A 21,673-nucleotide genomic window follows, 5' to 3' on the forward strand; every position below is an offset into this window, starting at 1 on the left:
TGGTATCAATAAAAACGTCAGCTCAGAGTGCAAAAATAAGCCCTCACCCAGCCCCAGATCCTGAAAAACGAGAATGTTATTGCTCTCGGAAAATGGCGTCAAAAGCAAAAAAAAATTGACAAATGTCTGAATCCTTTTTTTTTTTTTCTCTCAATTTAAATAAAAACTACATGATTGGTGTATGCGTTCTCATACTGACCTGGGAAATCATATTATCAAGTCAGTTTTACCATATATTGAACATGATAAATTTAAAAAAAATAAACATTGTGTAATCGCACTTTGTTTTTTTGCAGTTTCACTGCACTTTAATTTTTTTTTCTGTTTTCCGGTACACTATATGGTGGAATGAATAGTGTCATTCAAAAGTACAACTTGTCCCATGAAAAACAAGCCCTGAAATGGCCATATAGCTGGAAAAATAAAAAAGTTATGGCTCTGGGAAGAAGGGGAGGAACAACGGAAAATCGCCTAGTGGTGAAAGGGGTTAAAAGGGTAACCCATAAAATACAGGAATTTCACTTCTTCTAACATAAGTGCACCCTACATTAGATATGCAGTCATTAGTAAAACTTAAGTACACCCTCTGAATTCTATGGCCATTAGCTAACAAAAACTAGGGAAAAATACAGGAGCAGTGTGTGAAAAATTAAGTACACCCTGTGAATCAATAGCTTGTAGAGTGACCTATAGCAGCAGTATCTGTGAGAGTATGTTCACATGGCGTATTTTAGATGCTGGCGTACCCGCCAAGTATTCCACAGTGAAGATGATGGTCCCAGCGTTGTGCGGCACATTTTCTTTTTCAAATTAGATTTTCAATAGCGAGTGGTTTCTAAGCAGAAGCTGCCTGAAGATTGAGCATGCTACTTATAACCACTTTCTGGGATCTCAAAGCCTGGAGCGGTTAAGGGTGACAGAAGATGGAACATTGCTACACATTATCTTCATTCTTTGCGGCATTTTTATAGCGCTTTTCCATGACGAATCTGGCTGAAAAAGACATTATTTGCACATACTCTTATTAATCATTTTCTCTTATGAATAGTAATGAGCGAGTGTGCTCGTTACTCGAGTTTCTCTGAGCATGCTCTTGTGGTCTCCGAGTATTTTGGTGTTCTCGGAGATTTAGGTTATGTCGACGCAGCTGCATAATTTGCGGCTGCTAGACAGCTTGAATACATGCAGGGATTGCCTGTTTGTTAGGTAGACCACCCGAGCGTGCTCGGGAAAACCTGAGTAACGAGCATACTCGCTCATCACTACTGATGAATTATTCAGTCTATCACAATGTTCTTGAGGAATTTTGATGCACTATTCTTTACAATGTTTGTTGTTTTTTTTTTATTAAATTAAATCTGGTTCATGGGTCATCTGATGAATGATTGCTCAGGTTCTGCAGCTGCAAAACAAGCCCATATCATCACTCCTCCATTGTTCCATAAGTTGGGGTTTGTTCATAAACAATTTTGCAAACTTAAGCCTTGTTGCTGTTTTATTTTTAGTTAGCAGGGGCTTTTCCATGGCAACCCTTCCAAACAAGCCATGAAAGGTATTTTTTTTCCTTGTACTGTCATGAACTTGAACATTTTAACATACTTACTGAGGCCTTTAGAGACTGCGCTGTAGCTCTTGGGTTGTTTACAATTTCTGAGCATTGGACAGTCTGACCTTGTGTTCAATTTGCTAGGACATTTACTCCTGGAAAAGTTGACAACTGTATTGAATGTTTAACAAAATAAAGAGAAAAGAAGTGGCACTCACCCAGGATTTGCTGAACAATACTTGTCCTTTATTGAAAAATCACAACATCACGGACTTTACACGGAGAGGCGGCAGGTAGAGGAAGGGTTGCGGGGAGTGAGGAGAGGACTACGGCCGTATACTTTTATCAAGTGGAGCACCACTCTCACATTGCTGGTTACAGACGTACTACACATGTCCTGCAAGGAATCCTGTCTTCAAAGATATGAGAGTTGATTAATATTACCTGGTGCCGTTCGTTTTGTGACTTTTTGCATTTTGTATTGAATGTTTTCCACTTGTGAATAATGTTTCTCGATGTGGAATTATGGACTCCAAATATTTTGCTAATGGTCTTCCCACTTTGATGGGCATCAACAATTGATTTTGCAAATTCATTTCTGAAGTCTTTAAAGATAACTTTTTATCATTTTATTTTTTCATTTTGAGCTTGACACCTGAAGTAATAATGGCTGTATAGCAAAATAAATAATTTTTTTTTTTTTAATGTATATATTTTTTTAAGTCATCAATCTGTTCGGCAGGATCCGAAACCTGGCACCCCCTATTAGCTGTTATCTGTGTCAGCGGTTCCATTTTCTGGTAGCGGCCAAGGCTTGGTACTGCACCTACCGCCTCTTATTCAAATAAATAGGAGTCGGATGTGCAGTTCCCTGTGGTGGCCACTACCAGAAGACTATGAGCTTCAGAAGCACCATCGCCGCTGATAACAGACGATCGGTGGGGGTGCTGGGTGTCAGGCCCCGGCCGGTCAGACATTGATGACCTATCCCAGGGATAGGTCATCAATGTAACAGTAGTGGACAACCTCTTTTACACCCACCTGTATGTAATTTTTTTTTTTTTTTAATCAGATTTTTTAACATATCAAGCCACTGGGAATTTTTTTTTATTTTGCTCGGTTAACTCCTTTAAGACCTTCTGTAAACCATATAATTTATTTTCTTTATGTAAAACCATAGAATTAAAAGAGGATGGCCTAAATCGATAAGTCTGCAGTCACTCTGTGTGACTGCAGACTTATGAATCCCCCCAACACAACCACTGTGCTGGTTTCTGAGCTGGGACCGGAGGGTATGTATGAGTTATATGTACTCCTGTCTGAAGCGAGGCCATGGCCACTGTATAACGCATACGTACCCGCTAGTCCCGGCTCAGAAACCGGCAAATACCCGCAGAGCACAATGTGCGCGCTTGGGGGGGATTCATAAGTCTGCAGTCACATGACTCAAAAGTCTGCAGACTTATCAATTTAGACCTTTCAACCCCTGTAATTTTTCTCATGACTGTATATTCCTGAAAGAAGAACCTAACAGTTATTGATGTGCTTTTGACAGCCGTGTCCTCCTATGGGTAAGTTTGTGACCAACTGGATTTTTTTTCTAATATACATATGCACCCTAAAACACATACACAAACTATAAAATGTGCCCAAAAAATGAAAAGGAACATGTCACTAGATTCATGCTGCCCGAACCAGACCCTGTCAGTCAACTAAAATGACTCATCCTTCCACCTCTACCGCTGCTGCTGCTCCTTTCTACTGGCTGCTGTGGCGACATAACGACCACAACGCAGGTCACCGCTGCAGCCAATCACAGAGTTCAGAAGCTTGTGCAGTCCACATCGGCCAAACCCCTTCCATTTTCTATATTTCTTGACATAAAGGCAGACGCACTCGTACACCGGTGAGACATTCATCGTTACCTGAGGAATATTCTAAAAAGTCAGTAAGCTTCTTCAGGGAGCGCCACTCTGCCTATGGAAAAGCCACATTGGGGGAAAATAAATTCTCCCACGCCCAACAAATGGGCTGGGTCAGTAATAAACCTACAGATCTTCCAAACATTTTTGTTTTTACATTTGTCAGAAATGGATTTGTGCAGCCTGGAGTCACAGAGGATGAATTATGGAGAGCAAAGTACGTGTATGATTCCGCCTTTCACCCCGATACTGGTGAAAAGATGATTCTTATTGGAAGGATGTCCGCTCAGGTACCAATGAACATGACCATCACAGGATGCATGATGACATTTTACAGGTAAGGCTCAATTAGATATTTAAGAAAAATCCTGTTACTGTTCTAGGTGTGAGAAAAGAGATTTCCGGCTTTCTAAAACCCCATTTTTTTTCACCTTTATATGGACACTTTTTTATTTTTTTATTTAAATACATGTATTTTAGGCAAAAATCAATTCTGGCAATGTATTTGAATAACTTCATAACATTTGCCCTCTAAAACCACTGTGTTGCACTGTGTTGCTGGATGCAGAATGGGTCAGCTGAGAATCTGTCAGTGAGCTCAGTCTGAAGGGAGAGCTTGTGATTCTTCTCTTGAGCTCCTTTCAATCGATTCAACCGGCTAACCCTTCCGCCATTGTGGTCCTGTTATAAAGTCCAGCTTGTGGGTGGACTTCACTGAACATCTTTTTCACCACATAATGCAATACTGTGGTATTAAGCAATAAAACAATAACCGGATCATGTTGCCTAAGGGAGCTATAAAAATGAAAAAGGAAAAATAAACTGAAATATAAAAATTTTCATCATCTACCTTTGTGTACAATCATGATTCCAGGTCGTTTTTACACCACAATGAACCCTGTACAACTATGTCCCCCCCCCCCCCCCCCTAAAATAACTTGTGAGAAGTCTTTTTTTTCTTTGATGTTTGTTTTTTTATAGACATGTCTTTGCTTGTCCATTGAAAACCAAGAAATGTGTGTCAGATTTGATATACCATTGTCTAGCACCCTAGTCTATCACCCATCAAAAAGCTACATAGAGCACATCCCCGACTTCTCAGCTTACAGTCTTGTTTGATTGCTTCGGTTTAACTCCCTGTGGCCTTCTTTCTACATAGCTGACAGTTAGGATATGCAAATTGCCTCTTCTGAGAAAAAGAGGACTTAACTCTATAGCGCCACCTGTTGGAAGTAGCGATCCTACAAGTCACAAGCAACCCTTTATCGAGTCGTGCAATATGACTTAGGATAAAAGCCAAATCAGTATCTCAATTCGCAATTCCATATGGTCACACACAATTGTTTATGCATTCAATTGAATACTCCTAGATGAAGCATTTCTATGCGAAACGTACATCAGGTGAAGTCGGCCCCTGGTCTTTCTCTCCTTAACTGATTTTGCCATACATATACGGACGGGTATTCTACTTTCTTTTGATGTTTATTGTCTGCTATACATATAATCTCGTATCGATGGCTTAACCACTCTGGCCATACATTCTACTTTTGAGATCCACCTCCGCACATATGTATGAATTGTGTATGTACAACTATATACTGTTTTATTACCGTAAATTCTATACCCATGCTTTATTTATTAATCTATTTATATATATTTATACCAGGTGTCCCCTTTTCTTACATGTTATTTTATTATTATGTATCATTTTTGTTCTGTTTTTATATATTCTAAATAAATTAGATGTTTTTAATATATTTTGGCTTGCATTTTTTCTAAATTCGGGTTATTACTCAATTGAATAGGTAAAATATTGCAGCAAAAATGATTGAAAGAATTGACATATTACGGGTTTTAAAATTCTAGAAATCTCCTTTATTTTGCCGCTACTGTAAAATGCTTTGTGTATGGGGAAATAAAACGCAGCAAAAACACTGTGTGAACAATCCCTTAGTGTCTTCCTTTGCCATGCTTCTAATTTCTTATTGGGTTTTTATTGGGTTCACAGCTTGTAAAGAACAAACAATCAGACTCCCCACTGCCAGAGCTATCACCACAATGTATCAAGGATTACAGGAGACTAATTCTCCAGTATCAATCAGGTTAGCAGTAACCATGACAAGGCTCCACCTAGATACGTCTCAGATTCCTGCTCCGTTTTACTTCGGCAGTAAAGCGAGTGGGCATGCCAAAATATCTGTCAATCAGTGAATAGGACCGCCTACCAGACTCTTAAAGGTTAAAAATAACAGAAATGTATAGAAACATTTTACAAGTCTTGTCCATTAAAAACTGAATATCAATCTACTTCACTTCATTTGCTTTCTAATGCCTTGGCCAGAGATTGATCCAAATCTTCAAAGTGTTGGGTTTCCTTTTAAAGCACCACTTCAGCTTGTTTTGTTTTTTTATTGTATTGCTGGAGTGGTGTCACTAATCTGAAGTCCCCTGCCCCCTAATGTTATACTGTACAGCCGCAGTCTTCATCCGTTATTGGCGCCACTTCGGTCCCGCGCCGCCATCTTGTGATCTGCCGGATCGCTCTAGTGTTTGCTGGACTCGGTGTAAAGCCAGAAGAAGGGTCTCAGACGTCCATTGAGAGCTTGTGACCGCTCCCTCCGGTCAGTCCGAAGCTGGGGAGCGGCACTGGGAAGAGCTGAAGACGGCAGCTGGTAAGTATAATATTAGGATCAGGGAACTTACATTAGTGGCACCACTCCAGCACTCAAATAAAAGGAAATATTTCTATTTTTTTTCTGCATGTACAGCTTCAGTTCTGTTCAAATACAAATCCTAGTATTTCACATTAAATAATGTCTTTCTTTTTAATGAATTGTGTTTTGTGCACACGATTAAAATAGGTGTGAACAAATGAATTGCACCATTCTAATAGTCATGAGACCTATCTGAGGTGCAGGAAGAGCGGCCGTAGTGTGTGCATGTGTCGGGAATCAAGCGGAGTTCCATATATGAATGCAGCCGGCTCCCAGATGATCACATGTGGCCTTTAGATCCGCTCCCTATAAGCCACGTCAAATGAAGGCCTTAACATAGTGTTTCCTATTTTTAGGACAACGCCCGCCGTGATCTTTTGGCAGTGGATTAACCAGTCGTTTAATGCCATCGTTAACTACACAAATCGGAGTGGAGATGCTCCCATCACTGGAAGGTAGGAGGATGTCGACACATGGCTCGGCGCCAGCCGCCTCCGCTGCCTCTGCTTCATTACTGTGCCAGTGGAGGATTGGCGTGCAGCCATGTGCCGGAATGAAATGAGTGACCTTGTGTCAGCAACACACCAGGCAGAAACGATTGTTGTCACACATAGTGTCTGATAGCGGGGAATGACGGAAGGCCTGCAGTAGGTGACAGCTGAAAATCCTTCTTCGTTCTATTAAATGTGATGGTCTCTGTGACAGCAGAGCCTTATTACTCCAGGAAATATGCTACTATATGGTAGACTATAGTAGGGCTCCACAAGTACTTTTGGCGGAAGCTTGAGTTGGAATTCACTTTTCATGATTAGGTAGAAATTAGTGATGAACGAATGTGGTGGGATAAGGTGTTATCTGAGCATGCTCAAATAATATGTTTGAGTCCCAGCGGCTGCATGTCTCACGGCTCTTCAACGGTCGCAACACATGCAGGGATTTCCTAACAGACAGACCATCCCTGAATATGTATTCTGTATGTGTCGTCTTCTCCGCTGTCTTACGGATTTTGTGCGCTCCATAAACAACACGTTTTGGGTTCCTTTATTCATGTTCCTGAATTAGGGCTCATAGCCTAGCCTGGAAAAGCTAATGTGTCCTGCAGAGAGGTGTCCATTGATGGTACTCCTTCATCTAACCATTTTCTAACACTGCCATTGAATCCATGCCATTAATATTGTGTGGTCAGCAGTGGGTTCCGGAGTTCCATACATCTTTCATTGCTGCTAAGATCCAATATAATACATTAACATGGATGTTGTAGTCTATAAAAATAACACTATTTAAAGGGGTTGTTCCCTACTAGCCAACTCCTGCTTAGAAAATATAAGTGTTGGGTACTCTCTTCCCCAATGATGTCGGCGCCACTGTTCCTGGTGGGTGATGTGACATCGTTGTGTTTCATGTACGCTGCAGCTGATCTGCGGCCACTGATTGGCTGCAGCTGTCTAGTGACCCAACAACGTGGCGTCACCTGCCGGGAACAGCAGCACCAACATCGCTAGATCGGCGCCATTGTGGGAGGTGACTACACATTTTTTCTATTTTCTATGGGGCCCTGAATTGATTAAGCAAGTGTTGTTCATCAATGGAGAGATAGATCAAAAGCAGGAATTTTAAATGGAAATACACCCAAAACGACATTTATAGTTATTTATTAAGAAAATAATATGCACTAGAAAATTAAGCTTTGATCCGACTTTGGCTTTGTAGTCTTTATTAAGTTTTATTCGTGGGATATCGCTTAGCTGAGAACTGATGTGATATGGCAAATGTGACCAGATTTTTCTCATATTGAATTCCCGCTGCTCCCTAAGGATTTTATTATTTATTTACTTTAATCCACCATACGGTTCCAGACATAAGGATTTTTTTTTTAGTGCTAAGTTTTATGGTCATTACCAAGGGCGTGTTTTTAGTTTGCTCTGTATTATTACCCTGTGAACCACACCCTCTTGGTAATGACCGTAAAAATTAGCACTAAACATACTCCTGAAAGTGTATGGCTACTTTAAGAAGAGCCAAATCCGAATTACTTGGAAGCAGTGGGAATAAAATAAGCGGAGAGTTCTGCTTTAACCCATGGTCTATTGGCCACTTACAATAGGGATTTTATTGGCCCAAAAAACGTAGGCCTTACAGAAGTTGTCCCATGCCCCTCGCTTGGCCCCAATAACATAGTAAGCTTATGTTTACCTCCCATGCCGGCGCCGTTCCTGCGGTGTCAGCAGTCGCTCTCCCCGGGGTTGTTATGCGGTGTTGTGACTCCGGCACCCAATCGGCGCCGGAGTCACTGTCTCAGCCTTTGGACAAATCAAACATGCAAAGGAAGCCAGGGATCAGTTGCTTCCCAGACTTCCTCTTCGGGATCGATTTGTCTGAAGGTGGGGACAGTGATACTAGTGCTGATTGGGCGTCACGTGTCACAACACCGCATGAGTCCCAGGACCATGGGGACGGCATCAGCACCGGAGGGGAGTATAGGCTTTATTATGTTATCGGGGCCAAACATTTTGATCAAGAAGGGGTTGTCCTAGCAGTGGCCAACCCCTTGCAACCTGTATCCATCTGCAGATGTTGGAATCCCGTATTTGGAGGCAGTAACCGCGCTAACACAGCGCCTATGCAATCTAAGTCTCACCTTCACTTTCATTATTGACATTTCGTAGAATGGTTTCCTGCTGTTCCCCTACCTGTGCAAACACTTCTACCTCTTGTTGTTTTAGCCAACTGGGAACAGCTTATGTTTCTGCCACCACAGGTGCTGTTGCCACAGCTCTAGGACTTAACGCACTAACCAAGGTACTTCATGTGTTCCTACTTATTATGGCTCGATTTACTAATGATCCATTTCATCACCACTCACTTCTAACCTCTCATGTCCAGCAGGTGATGCCTGATACAGGTAACATGCAAAATAGGTCTTGAGCGTGTTAAGGGGCCTGAATATATGTGCAGCTTTGCTTATGCCTATCACCAATTTTTTTTATTTTTTTCACTGCAGTTTCTTTTGTGTTGTTTTTTTTTTTTTTTCCTTGAAAATGCTGTTCCATTCTGTGGTGTGATTTGGAAGAAGATCTACACCGTTTCTTACAGTGGCTACATTTTTTGGACCCATCAGTCTCTGCATATATATGAATCTTTATAATATACTCTTACCTAATTTCTGCTTCCTTTTTTGTTTCATGCTGAAAGTGCTGTTTTAGCTGTCTTGTTCATGCACTTAGTGTAGCTGATGGAAACTGCAGATTTCGCCATTTTCTATACTCTGAGCTCGTTTGTAAATCGTTTCTAGAGTTAGAGATAATGGTTAAGCATTATGGAGGGGAGGAAACAAGCTCACACTGGAGCACAAATGTGTTCCAGACCGTTCCTTCAAATCAGCTACTCCAGGTGCATGAACAAGGCAGTGAAACAGCACCTCCAGCTTGGAGTTTGGGAGGAATAGAAGGTACGATAATGGCTAGGAAGACTAGTGTCCTTCTCTCCAGTCGGCATGGAAGGCTTTGGATGCTTTCATGTGTGCTGCACAGGCTGTATCTTGTGTCTCCTAGTACGTTCTGCCACCCCAAGGCTTTGCTTATGATGTGGGTTCACTATGTGATGGCTCACAACTTTACTTTGAACTATAAAACAGCCTTCTGTTTTAAAATCTAGTGTATGCATTATGAAAGTTCGAATTTTCCATTGTAACGATTTTTTCCAACAATGTACTAAATATTTATAAGTAACTCATTACATTATATATAAATCCACAGCAGTATAAAAAATGGGGGTTTGGGACAAGTCATGGATATTTTGAATCTGACAGATGACAATATCTTCTTTTTTTTTCTATATTTTTTTAGCACGTTTCACCGTTAATAGGAAGATTTGTCCCGTTTGCTGCTGTAGCTGCTGCTAACTGTATCAACATCCCGTTAATGAGACAACGGTAAGAAGCGTCATGTTTTCAGTAGGGTGAATGTCACTTTGTTACAAGGGCTGTATTTTCCTTTAGGGTCTGATTAATCAGTTTGGTCCCCTTTTAGGTCCGTCTCTTTCTGGTTAATCCAATAGAATATCATTTTGTAGGTTTCTTGTGTCTGGTCTGAACACAGTTCTAGCTGTTCTTCCTCAGTGAAGTGGCTTTCTACAGACACACAAATACAGTCAATCAGTCTGTAGATTGTCTGCGCCATAAATCTGTACGTTTGGTTGAACAAAAGATCCCATCTGTAAAAAAAGAAATCAAAGTGGCGTACTGGACACATAACTCCATTATTAAAGAAGCCTTCCAAGGAAGATTTGTTTTCATTATGTATGTAATATAGTGTATATGTGTTAATATACTCCTGTGGGATCCAGCACCGCTCTGCTCCTCTTCTCAGTGACGTCACTGCTCTTCAGACTCTCCTGCTCACTCTGTGCTCTATGCGTAAGCCTGAAGTCTCTTTAACAATGTAAACCTATGCAGCCTTGTTCTGACGCGCCATAGACAAAGATTCATGGCTCAGCAAATGCATTGTAAAAGCCCTTCCTGTGTCCCGCAGGGCGCAGTGTGACCCATAGAGTCTGGAGATAGAACATGGAAAGAGGACTGAGTAGTCTGGGGAACTAATGGCTGAAGGTTAGAAGATCAAAATTGTGCCACCATTGGCCAACCACGAGTACGTGATTCTGGTGACACCCACAGTTTTCCTTTTCTGCGCGTACGATCCAGTGTGCTCACATGCCTATTGTTTGCTGAGCCTTATACTGTCTGCTACCAGTGGTGGCCATTGTATATGGCTTCAAGTGCAAAGTAAACCCACAAAGGCTAATACTGGTCCACGTGAGAAGGAATGGTCATATACAGTAACAACAATTTTTTTATGTTGCCTGTCACAGGGAATTAAAGTATGGCATTCCTGTCACAGATGAAAATGGAAACCGGATTGGAGAATCTGCCAACGCTGCTAAACAAGCCATCACTCAGGTGGTCGTCTCTAGGATCCTTATGGCGGCTCCAGGCATGGGTGCGTGTTACATAGACATGCATTAATGACATTGTGTTTGGTGGCATGGGGAGGGTGATGAACCCTGGTAGAGCCCCCTCACTAATATTTGCAGGTGGGCAGAGAAAATGAGGAGAACTTCTCCTGTACGGCCCAGTAACATACAGCAGTAGTTGTCACGGCTTATAGGGTCGTGGAAATCTAGTATGTAGAGCACCTTCTCTCCATTTAGGAGGCCGGAGGGAGACAAATAATAGCCATGGTTGGTATATAACACTTTTTCATAGAAAATTTGCTTAATTTCATTTTTTTTTTTTAGAATATTAAAAATGTAGTTAAAGGCGTATTTCCATCTCCAAGAGCCTATTCCGGTATGTAGGAGGTGTAAAAATATTAGCAAATACCTCCAGGTATAAATGTAGTATAGTTCTTCTGACTCGCTATATCCCTTACCTCATGTGCAGGGCATTGCAGTAGGTTAGGTATCCATGGTTACGACCACTCATATAGTGACAGTTATTTAGCTATTAGTAGTCGTAACCATGGATACCTAATTACTGCAGTGCCCAGCACATGGGATAAGCAACGTAGCGAGTCAGAAGAACTATACTCCATTTATAATTGGATGTACTTGCTAATATTATTTATTTATATAGCACAATTAATTCCATGGTGCTGTACATGAGAAATATATTATATTATTATTATTACACCTACATATTGGGATAGGATCTTGGAGATGGGATTATCAGGATAAGAAAACCCATTGTCATGGGAATGCAGAGTTGATTGAGCAGAGGTCCACTGCTCAGGTTCATCTTCTCTATGCCAGGCTTTGAAGCATTTATAAAGAGTCTTTTTCTGGAGGGACTGCTCTGTCCTCCCATTGCTTTGAATCATTCTTCAATGTACATCTCCATTTCCCATGTGGGGGTGCAGCAGGAAAATTGAACACTTAGTCAGGATTCCACACTCACTACTGGAGGTCCCAATGGTCCCATTTGCTTATTGTCAAGAATTGTCCAGAGGGATTAAAATAGGTAGATATCAGATTGTAGTCTTTGTGTTTATTACATTGCATCACTGTATGTAGAAGAGCTTTATGCCACACACTAGGCCTCTCTAGACCTCTATTAAAGGGAATCTGTCACCAGGTTTTTACAGTGTATTCTGAGAGCACCATAATGTAGGAGCAGAGACCCTGATGACAATGATGTCACTTACTAGACTGTTTTGCTGTTTTAATACAATCAGCAGGAGATAATCACTACAGGACAACTGGCCTCATGCCTCTTAGTCCAACCACGCTCCCACCACTGACTATCTGCTTACTGTCATTATACAATGTACACAGAAAGTATGTGTCCAAATCTGCGCTGCTGATGAAGATGAATGGCGGATGATATTCTTCAAAGCTTTATTTCAAACAGGTTAATAGTCAACGCGTTTCGAGGTCTTGCAGGACCTCTTCCTCAGGACATAACCTCATGGGGAGGTTGTACACTGCTCAGCATTCTCAGCTCTGCTAGATATGTAGCAGAGAAAACTGAGACTCTTATCATAACTGTTACACCTACGTAATACATCACTGGAATCAGGGTCTCTGTCCTTACATCATGCTTTTGTCAGATTGCATCACAGAAAGACTGACAGATTCGCTTTCATTTATAAATGTTGGTAATATTTATTATAATGTATAGTATTAAAGCACCACTCCAGCTGTTTTTTATTATTATAGCTGCTCTGGAGTGGTGCTTTAAGTCTAAGTCTCCTGCCCCCTATCTTATATTCACCCTCCGGCATCTTCATCAGTTATCATTGCTGCTTCGGTCAGTCTCTTGCTGTTTGTGACCGGCTGACTGCTCCAGTGTTTCATGGAGTGGCGCAGAGGTCACTTTCCAATGCAAGTCTATGAAAGCCTTGTTCTGGCTCTCGTAGACTTGCATTGAGAACTTGTCATGTAGTTGTAGTCAGAAGCTGTGCTCACAAGATGGCGCCACAAGAACGGAGTGGCATTGAATAAAGGTGTAGATGCCAGAGAGTGAGTATAAGGCAAGGGGCACAGGGCTTAGATTTGAAGCCCCACTCCAGCCCTGAAACCCCCCCCCAACCCCCAACCCCCCCGCTGGAGTGGCGCTTTACGCATGCAGAATTGATGTAAACCCGGAACCCACTAATATCCATATGTTTCCTTTCTCCTCATTTACAGCAATTCCCCCATTTATAATGAACAGTCTGGAAAAGAAAGCTTTCCTCAAGGTAATAGTGGCCGTTTGTTCCATGCACACTAGTCGCTTCCAGCTTGCTGGCCTTCATGTCTGACACGGGTTTCCATTTCTTTTTGGATTTAGCGCTTTCCATGGATGAGCGCCCCTATACAAGTGGGATTAGTGGGATTCTGGTAAGTTGTGGCGGTATAAAGGTCTCTTATAAATAGATATGGCAGGCAAAGAGGAGGCGCAGCGGCATGAGCGGAAATCCAGGCTGTAAAATAGTGTGTTTGTGAGTTTCTCATATTTCTGAGTTTGTAAATTGGTAGAATACAATTGTCAGAAACCATTTCTAACATTACTATAAAGTAACATGTTTAAACGTCTCAATTTTTTTTTCCCTCCTTTTATTTTTAGCTTGGTTTTCGCAACACCACTTTGCTGTGCATTATTTCCACAGAACAGGTAAGACTCATTTTAGGCACTTTTCCCTTCTTCAATGCAATGTCCTAATTGCCTCTTAATACAGTTTATTTCAGTGTTGCCGCAGCCGAAAAACCCCAGTTCTGGGGTTTCGATCTATTTTCTCATTACGCCCTTTGCCGATCGTGTTGATTAATTTTATAGTTTGATAGATCGGACTTTTACGGACTTAGCAATACCAAATATGTGTATTTTTATTTCTATATTTTTAATGGGGGCAAAGCGGGGTGATTTGAACATTTTATGGATTTTTTTTTTGTATTTTTAAAAACTTTTTTTTTTTTATGTATTTGTTAGTCCCCTTATAGGACTTATCGCTTCTTCTATATACAGCACTACTACAATGCTGCTATGTATAGCGCAAAACACGGTCTCCTTTGAATGTCCGCTGTAGGCTGGCTTTCACAGGTTCAGTCTTGGTAGAAACCAAGGTCTTCAGCAGACCCCTGGCCATCATGGCAGCCCATCAGTGTCTCGCAATCACACATAGAATGACTAGCCCTGTGCCGCGCGCTGTAAATGTCACTGTGAGATATTGACAGCCGTGTTTAAAAGGTTGACAGCTGCAAACGGAGCTCCACTCCACCCACAACTTCTAGAGGCACATGATGGGTGAATAACACAGTCATCATCTGCCGGGAAAGATGTGAGCTCGCATATGTTTGGGTAAGGATGATGGTACACTTTCCAATATTAATTCCGAAGTCGAATATGTTAATTATTGCTATTATCCATGTTAATTAGTGCACTTACCAATGTTAGAAAAGAGGGAGACCAATGTGTCAAAGATGTACAATTTTACACTAATTGCCCCTTTTTTTCAGTTTATAGTTCGTTGCAATAAAATACATTAGTTCTATTCTGCTTTAGGACCTGAGTAAAATATGTTATTTTTTAATAGAAGTGCAATCATAATCATGTCCGTACAACTAAGATAGCTGCCCCCTTTACTCAACTTTTCCACTACTGAGATTACTTAGTTGTCATTGTCTTTGTGTCCCACTGCATCTCAAAGATTACACTTCCCTTGTTAATAAATTATTTTCTTCCTTTTTTATATAGCTCAATGTCTGTGTCCCGACTGGAGCCTGGACTGCAAGCACAAATTAAAGAGAACAGCCCGGGCCTGGAGAGGGTGTACTTTAATAAAGGCTTATAATCCTGAGCACACTCTCTCGTGTATGCCGAACTCCTAGGAGAAAGGAAGCAAGTCTTAAACCCGTTTTAAAGATGAACACAAAGTATTTTTTATAGGTTTTCAAACTTGCAGGTTTTATTTTTAAGTATTATTTCACCATACAATAGAAATCATTTTGATTTTATTTTTACAGTTCAACAGGGTTGTGCATCTCAATTAGCCTTATTATGTAGTTGTCCTCATAAATATTATCCGGAGATAATGTGGGCATTGAAACAAATGGAAGCAAGTAGTGAGTAAGAAAAGGGAAAAAAACGTAGTATGTATACAACAAATATACATTTTTTATTTTGGACAGATTTTAGAAAGGTCATCTAGGACTTCTATTAATTTTTCTTTATGAAATTGTGTCACGTATGTCCATGAGCTATATAGTATTGCCTCACTGTTGCATTCGCTTTAAAGAGATTGTCCACTACTAGGACACCCCTTCTCACTTTGAATGTTTGCCCCCCATTCAAATAAAAACACCTATACTCCCCTCCCGTGCCGGTGCCGTTCCAGCGTGAGACCTGTGCCCAATCAGCTCTGGCGTCACTGTCCTCGCCGTTGAACATATTAGTAATGAAGCTCTCACTTCCTCTTGATTACTTTTTCGCATGGTGGTGGGACAGTGATGCCAGCGCTGATTGGGTGCCGGGGACACGTGACGTAAAATCCTCACCTGAGCCTCAGGAACACGAATACAGACACCTCTGGAATGGCGCCAGCACGGGAGGTGATCATAGGTGATTTTATTTTAACGGGAGCAAACATTCAGAATGACGAGGAGATGCACTACTAGTGGACTACCCCTTTAACGAGGCTATACCAGACACAGCTCATAGACCGGAATGACGCAGGACAGCCGCTTAATCGTAAATTTTGTGCTTTAGTTTTTACTGTCAGCAAGAAAGGCCCCATTTAGCGGGACCCATAAACTGTTGCACATATCCATACATCAGTTTACATCAGTGTAAACTTTTTCTTATTGCGAGCCTTGACTTTATGACTTGCCTGCCAACAACTCAATGTAACTTTTCTGTATTTGCCTATTAATTATGGTTTACTACACATACCCCAACTGGGAATCATCATCCTGACTGCCAAAGGTCACTTCCTTGTGACCATTACTTAAACAGAAACCACTAAGTGCACACATTTCAAAGGTTGACAACATTCCAATATATATATATTATATAATATATTGTTTAAGTACAATGGCAATTCCATTGCCTCTTTTTAGCATAGAAAGCACAAGATGTTTTTAATTTCTATGCTAATCACCCCTATGGCCGTAAGCAGGGTATTCATACTTATATTTAGGCTCCGACTTCCTGTGCCAAATAGTTTAATTTATGGTGATCACATACTGGATCTTAATTTTGTCTGTTCAGAGGAGCATAACACTCCTTAATACTGAAGATGAGTACCCACTCTGATCTAAAAAGGCCTTTTGGTGCTCCTCTCCCAACCCTATTGTCTGCCATGCCTGTTCTTGCCCATTAGTTGACCATTATATTCCTTCTATGCTTGAAATAGGGTTCTGATAAATCATCAGAGTTGTAGAAGTGCAGTAAGTATTGATGATGTATCTTTTTGGGATTGGGCATCAAGATCAGCCTGGTGGCGATTTGACACTTTGGACCCCCACCGCTCAAGTGATATTGGCGGTACCTGGAGATGGATAGTGTTTGGAGCCAGAACTCCAAGCTCTGTGCTCTATAGTGACTGTTGTCAGGTCCTGCAGCCCCATATTGCATACAATCCAAGAACAGCGACTGCATAGTAGGCAGAACTGTGATGTTCCAGGTCCATACAGTGCTACAGCTCTCAGCATCTATTGAGCAGTGGGAATGCCAGGTGTCTAAGCCCCACCGATCTGATATTTGTGTAGGTCATCAATTTCTTAGTCCCGAACAACACCTTCATGGGTTTGTGCATTTTTCTTAATCCTGGTAATTCTTGAGTGAACTTGTTTAAAGTGGTACACATTTTGACACCTAAGGCCCTCCTACACATTAGAATTACATTAAATCCAGCCAAACCGAGAATTGACCAACAGAGTATGAGGCCTCCTGATTGACCTCTGAAACCTGGTGTCAGGAACGAGAAGGGTCCAGCCTGTTTCCAACAGTTCATCCTTTTCTTCTCCAGGAACAAGGTGCTGCTAGAAGAGTATGGCGGCAGCTATCTCATACAGACAGCGGTCAGGCACATAGCGATCTAATGTATAGGCAGTCATTACCCCATAAGGTTATGGAGCAGAGCATCTCTGCCTGTTGAGAGCTACGTGTCCCTTCGGTGCCTACGATCCAACTCCCGATAGGCTGCCTTTTCTTTAATCCTCCTGTGCTGTTACACGTACTGCTCAAGAGACATCGTACTGCTCCCGACTATTTTCATTAATCATCACAGCAGTTTTTGCAGGATCGTCTGCACTGTTTATAAAATCTTGGAAGATATTTTTTGCTTTTTATATGTTTTTGATATTATAATTATTGCTGCACCATTTCAATAAAATATTTCAATGGCGAATACAGGGATGGTTTTAGTTAGTAGAGTAAGCTCTTTCGGGAACGAAAATGCCCCTTATCCACCAGCCAATATTGCTTTTCAAAACACACGGGGGCACTACTTATTAAGAAACTATTTTGATATATAGTTTTACATAGCGTTTGGATTATGTATGTTAATCACAATTTAACTGGGAGAACTTAAAAGATTCTACTGCACAATTTGTATTAGGCCAGTTTCCCACATCCGCCCTTCGTTGTCCCAAGTATGGCCCGCCATGTACTGTCCGGCTGCAGGTCTCCAGACCGGTTAATAGAGGTTTTTCACATGACCGGTTCCCTTTAAGGTTTATCATTGACTTAACAGATCCCATCAACATCTAACAATAGCTCTGATAGTCTCTGTTCTTCAGACTTCCAGTGCCATACAGGGATTATATGAAAAATATTGAGTTACGATAAATTTGTTTTAATGTATATTCTGTTCACAGGGGTCTCTACTTGGGAATAATGTGATTTTTCTCTTGCCATGTAGCCAAATATTTTTGGCAATGGAGTCCAAGATGTGAGGAAGATGGTTGATTTGCTTGCCGGTAGCGTCCCCCAGCAATATGCATCTTGTAATTCTCTTCAATATTTTTGGTGCTTAGTGGTGATGAACAAGAGTTAGGGGTAAAGGTGGGGGGGGCCGAACATGTATTTTGAATGATTTAATTTCCTAGGTGAAGGTTGTGAACTATTGGAATGACCGAGGAATGGAAGTAGCTCTAAGAAAATCTGCCATCGTAAAACCTTGTTGTTGTTGTGATATTGCGTTCTGTGAGTCGTGCTATAAACAGAATAGCGTAATAAATAGATAAGTCAGTCTGACTGGTCTAGACAAATATAAGATGAAGTGTCTTGAGTCATTTCACGAAGCTTTGTGTGAAGAACACGTCATGTGCCATTGGTGTAAAGCAAACTCTTAACAGATCTGAAGATTGTGCCATGGCTGAAAGGTTTTTTTGTTTTGTTTTTTTGACTCTCTGAACCGTGCCAAACTGAAAACTCTTTTTGTTAGTTACTCCATCATATAGTATAAAAAGGGTTGGAAAGATTTAAAAAGCCTTACGATACTACAATTTACAGAAATATTTTTATCGATGGATATGATGGACAACAAATAGCATTTTCCCCCGTTACATCATCTGCATTTTCCACTGCATTTCACTAGGTAAATTTTAACTCAGGGTTTAAGCAGATAATGCAATAATACATTTGTCCAAGATCTAAAGAGCCCCACTAATAGTCCAACAGCTGCTTGGGCTATCCGCCTGGGAAACCAAAGTGTCCACATTGTGCAGCCAGTGAGGCCTCATCAGGAGACCTCGCTCTAGGCCAGATCATTACTCTTTTTACCCTTCGAACACCCACAGAATCTTCAGAATGTGGTTATAGAGGTCTGTTACAGCATCTACAGCTAGACATTTGGGGCTTGGTCCATGGAGAACCTGATGCCCAGGGGTTGACTGGTTTATGTCACACATTGCATCGTGGACTATTCTTCATACTTTTCTCACTTTATTCTCTCTTGATACAAATGTGTTGGTAAAGCTCAAATTACTTTGAAAGTGTAGCTGTCATTTTGTAAAAGTTTTTGGATATTTCAAGTGCTGCATAGTGTTGGTCTTGGCAACCGGACCACCATCGATCGGTCACAACACTGATCTGAAGTTTGACACTTCTGCATGAGTGCGTAGGACACACAGAGCGCTCCACAAGTTTATTAGTAAGTCTATAGGTCTGTACATTAACTCATACAGTGGTGTATAGACCCTTAGAGTTACTGTTGTACCTTCCCCCCTTGTGTGTCCACATCAGAACGGTGTTGTGACCAAGCAATGGCAGTCCCAGGACATGGACCTCCACCGATCAGCTAATCTATACAGCACCTGTAATATATCAAAACTTTAGAAAGCAGTTTACTTAGAAAAACAAAAATATGCAACACAATCTGGTGGTTCGGGTTAAAAGGAATCTGTTGTCAGGCTTGTGCTATGTAATCCGACAGCAGCATGAGTTAAGGACCGAGACCCTAAATTGAGCAATGTATCACTTAGTTTGCTGGGAGCAACAGTTGTGATAGAATACCCTTTTTTCTGCAGTAAAGCTAGCAGAACTGAGATGTTGAGCTGTGTATAATCCACCAACACCACAAATTGGCAGCTTCCTGTGTATATTGTATAGTGACAGAGATTAGAATCCGTTTTGGGGGCGTGGTTGGACTAGGGGGCGCGAGGTACTTAGTCCTGTAGTGATGATCTGCTGTTGATAAAACACTGATTGTTTTGAAACAGCAAAACACAGCCCAGTTAGTAAATCATCCCTTGAATCGGGTTCTCTGCCCCTACATTATGCTGCTCTCAGATTGCATAGCAAAAACCTGGTGACAGATTCCCTTTAAGCAATGATAATGTAACTAAATTGGATAACTGCTGCAGAAATGCCACTTAAAAAAATCCACAGCATCAAAAATACGCCATTGGACCCAACCCTTTGCTGTTCAAAACCACATTTTAGTTTTCAGGTAGAAATGTTCTCAAAATATGTTGTAGAGTTATTTGAGATTAAAAAGAGCACCACTCTTGTCCACAGGCCGTGGCTGGTATTGCATTCCCATTCAAGTTAGGGCTAAATTATTGGGAAGTTGTATTCCTAGAAATTCTGGCGAATAAACAGGCAGCAATGTACCACATTTATTAACAGGCCTACTTACTCCCCTGAACATCTGTTTAAAACTGATATATAGATACATCCGCTTTTATGTGTGATTTTGTTTTTTGAAGGTGTATTTTAATATTCCCATAAGACTTCTTTTAAACTCTTGCCAACATCTTTTTTTTTTTTCTGTACAAATCATGTATTTATTTACTTTGAACCAAAGAACTTTGAGACCGTCATACCCAAAGCTTCAGTCTTTTAATGTTTTTATCAATTGTATTCATTTTTTGTAGTATCATGAAAGAACAAACTGGAAACGTAACTCATGTAATTGTAAGAAATTCTAGAGGGAGAAATCTCCAAGTTATGTGCAATAAGATCGAAAACTGGGATAAGAAAAAGTGACTTTGTCTGCCGTGTTATCTAAATAATGTTAGACCGTGAACAACTGCATTTTATGTTCCGTATTAGTGGTGAGAAAATGTTAGGAAAATCTTAAATGTTCTTAATTCTCAGTTTAACTAGTGAAAATAAAATAAACCAAGGCTGGACAAATCCAATATTTGTTTGCTTTTTATTTGAATACTATATAAAGGTACGGCTGTTCATACTCATGGATGGAAAATATTGCTCTGGCTTGTGGATACTCGATACTGGATTACTAGAACGTGGAGGATTGATTTCTAAACTTAATACGTTTGGCTGCAGGGAAAATGAATGGCAAAGCGGAAATGACACTTTGACTCCCGATTCATCAAGACAAGCTCTTCTCTGACGGTTCTCGCACAGCATTCTGTTCTGATGAAGGTCTAAAGTGACCGAAACGTTAAATTGTGGATTGCCAATAAATCTGTTATATGTTCAAACTATCCTGAGTGTCAGGTTTATTGCTACTACTAGATTACGGGTTGGAACCCTACCTAGGCACCAGAGTCACTCGCCAGGAGTGCCGTATATCCCTTTTCTATTTAATCTTACTCCAGTAGTAAGATTTCTGGCGTAACGAACGACACAACCCGTCTTGAATTAGACGAGATGTAGGGTCACGCCACCACTTGGCTCCAGCTTCGCCTATTTTGACATAGCTGAGCGAAGCTGGCAAAAATGCCAAAACCTTTAACACTACTCGGTGTGCAAAAACTTTTAAGCTTTTCAAAGGTGTAATTACTTTCATGAATTGGGGCCTTAGTTTTTCTTTTGAGTCAACTCTATTATTTGGCTTAAAAAATGAATTTGTGATTGAAGTATAATACATGACCACCTCTGCAAGAGCAAGAGGTGCTTTTTTTTTTTTTTTTTTTTGGCTGATCTCTGGTAAAAAGGGGAATTATGAAGAGCAGCGGATCACACTTTATGATGTTTATAAACCTAATGTTATGTTCACATAGCCTAAACTTTGATATTTGCATTGTTTTGGACAACAGCTGTGCAA

The 21,673-nt window shown here is 40.9% G+C and overlaps 1 protein-coding gene across 1 annotated transcript in view; it reads left to right on the plus strand.

The window, feature by feature from the left end:
- Positions 1-20,801, plus strand: part of SFXN1 (sideroflexin 1) — a 36,641-nt gene extending 15,840 nt beyond the window's left edge. Inside the window, exons 3-11 of the mRNA XM_077265816.1 lie at positions 3,635-3,805; positions 6,539-6,637; positions 8,906-8,981; positions 10,028-10,113; positions 11,049-11,176; positions 13,365-13,414; positions 13,507-13,556; positions 13,783-13,830; positions 14,911-20,801. Coding sequence (XP_077121931.1) covers positions 3,635-3,805; positions 6,539-6,637; positions 8,906-8,981; positions 10,028-10,113; positions 11,049-11,176; positions 13,365-13,414; positions 13,507-13,556; positions 13,783-13,830; positions 14,911-15,007 — 805 coding nt within the window. The 3' untranslated portion in view covers positions 15,008-20,801. The remainder of the gene's footprint in view (positions 1-3,634; positions 3,806-6,538; positions 6,638-8,905; positions 8,982-10,027; positions 10,114-11,048; positions 11,177-13,364; positions 13,415-13,506; positions 13,557-13,782; positions 13,831-14,910) is intronic.
- Positions 20,802-21,673: the final 872 nt, after the last annotated feature.

This window comes from Ranitomeya variabilis, chromosome 5 (genome assembly GCF_051348905.1).
Source record: "Ranitomeya variabilis isolate aRanVar5 chromosome 5, aRanVar5.hap1, whole genome shotgun sequence".
Lineage (NCBI taxonomy): Eukaryota > Metazoa > Chordata > Amphibia > Anura > Dendrobatidae > Ranitomeya > Ranitomeya variabilis.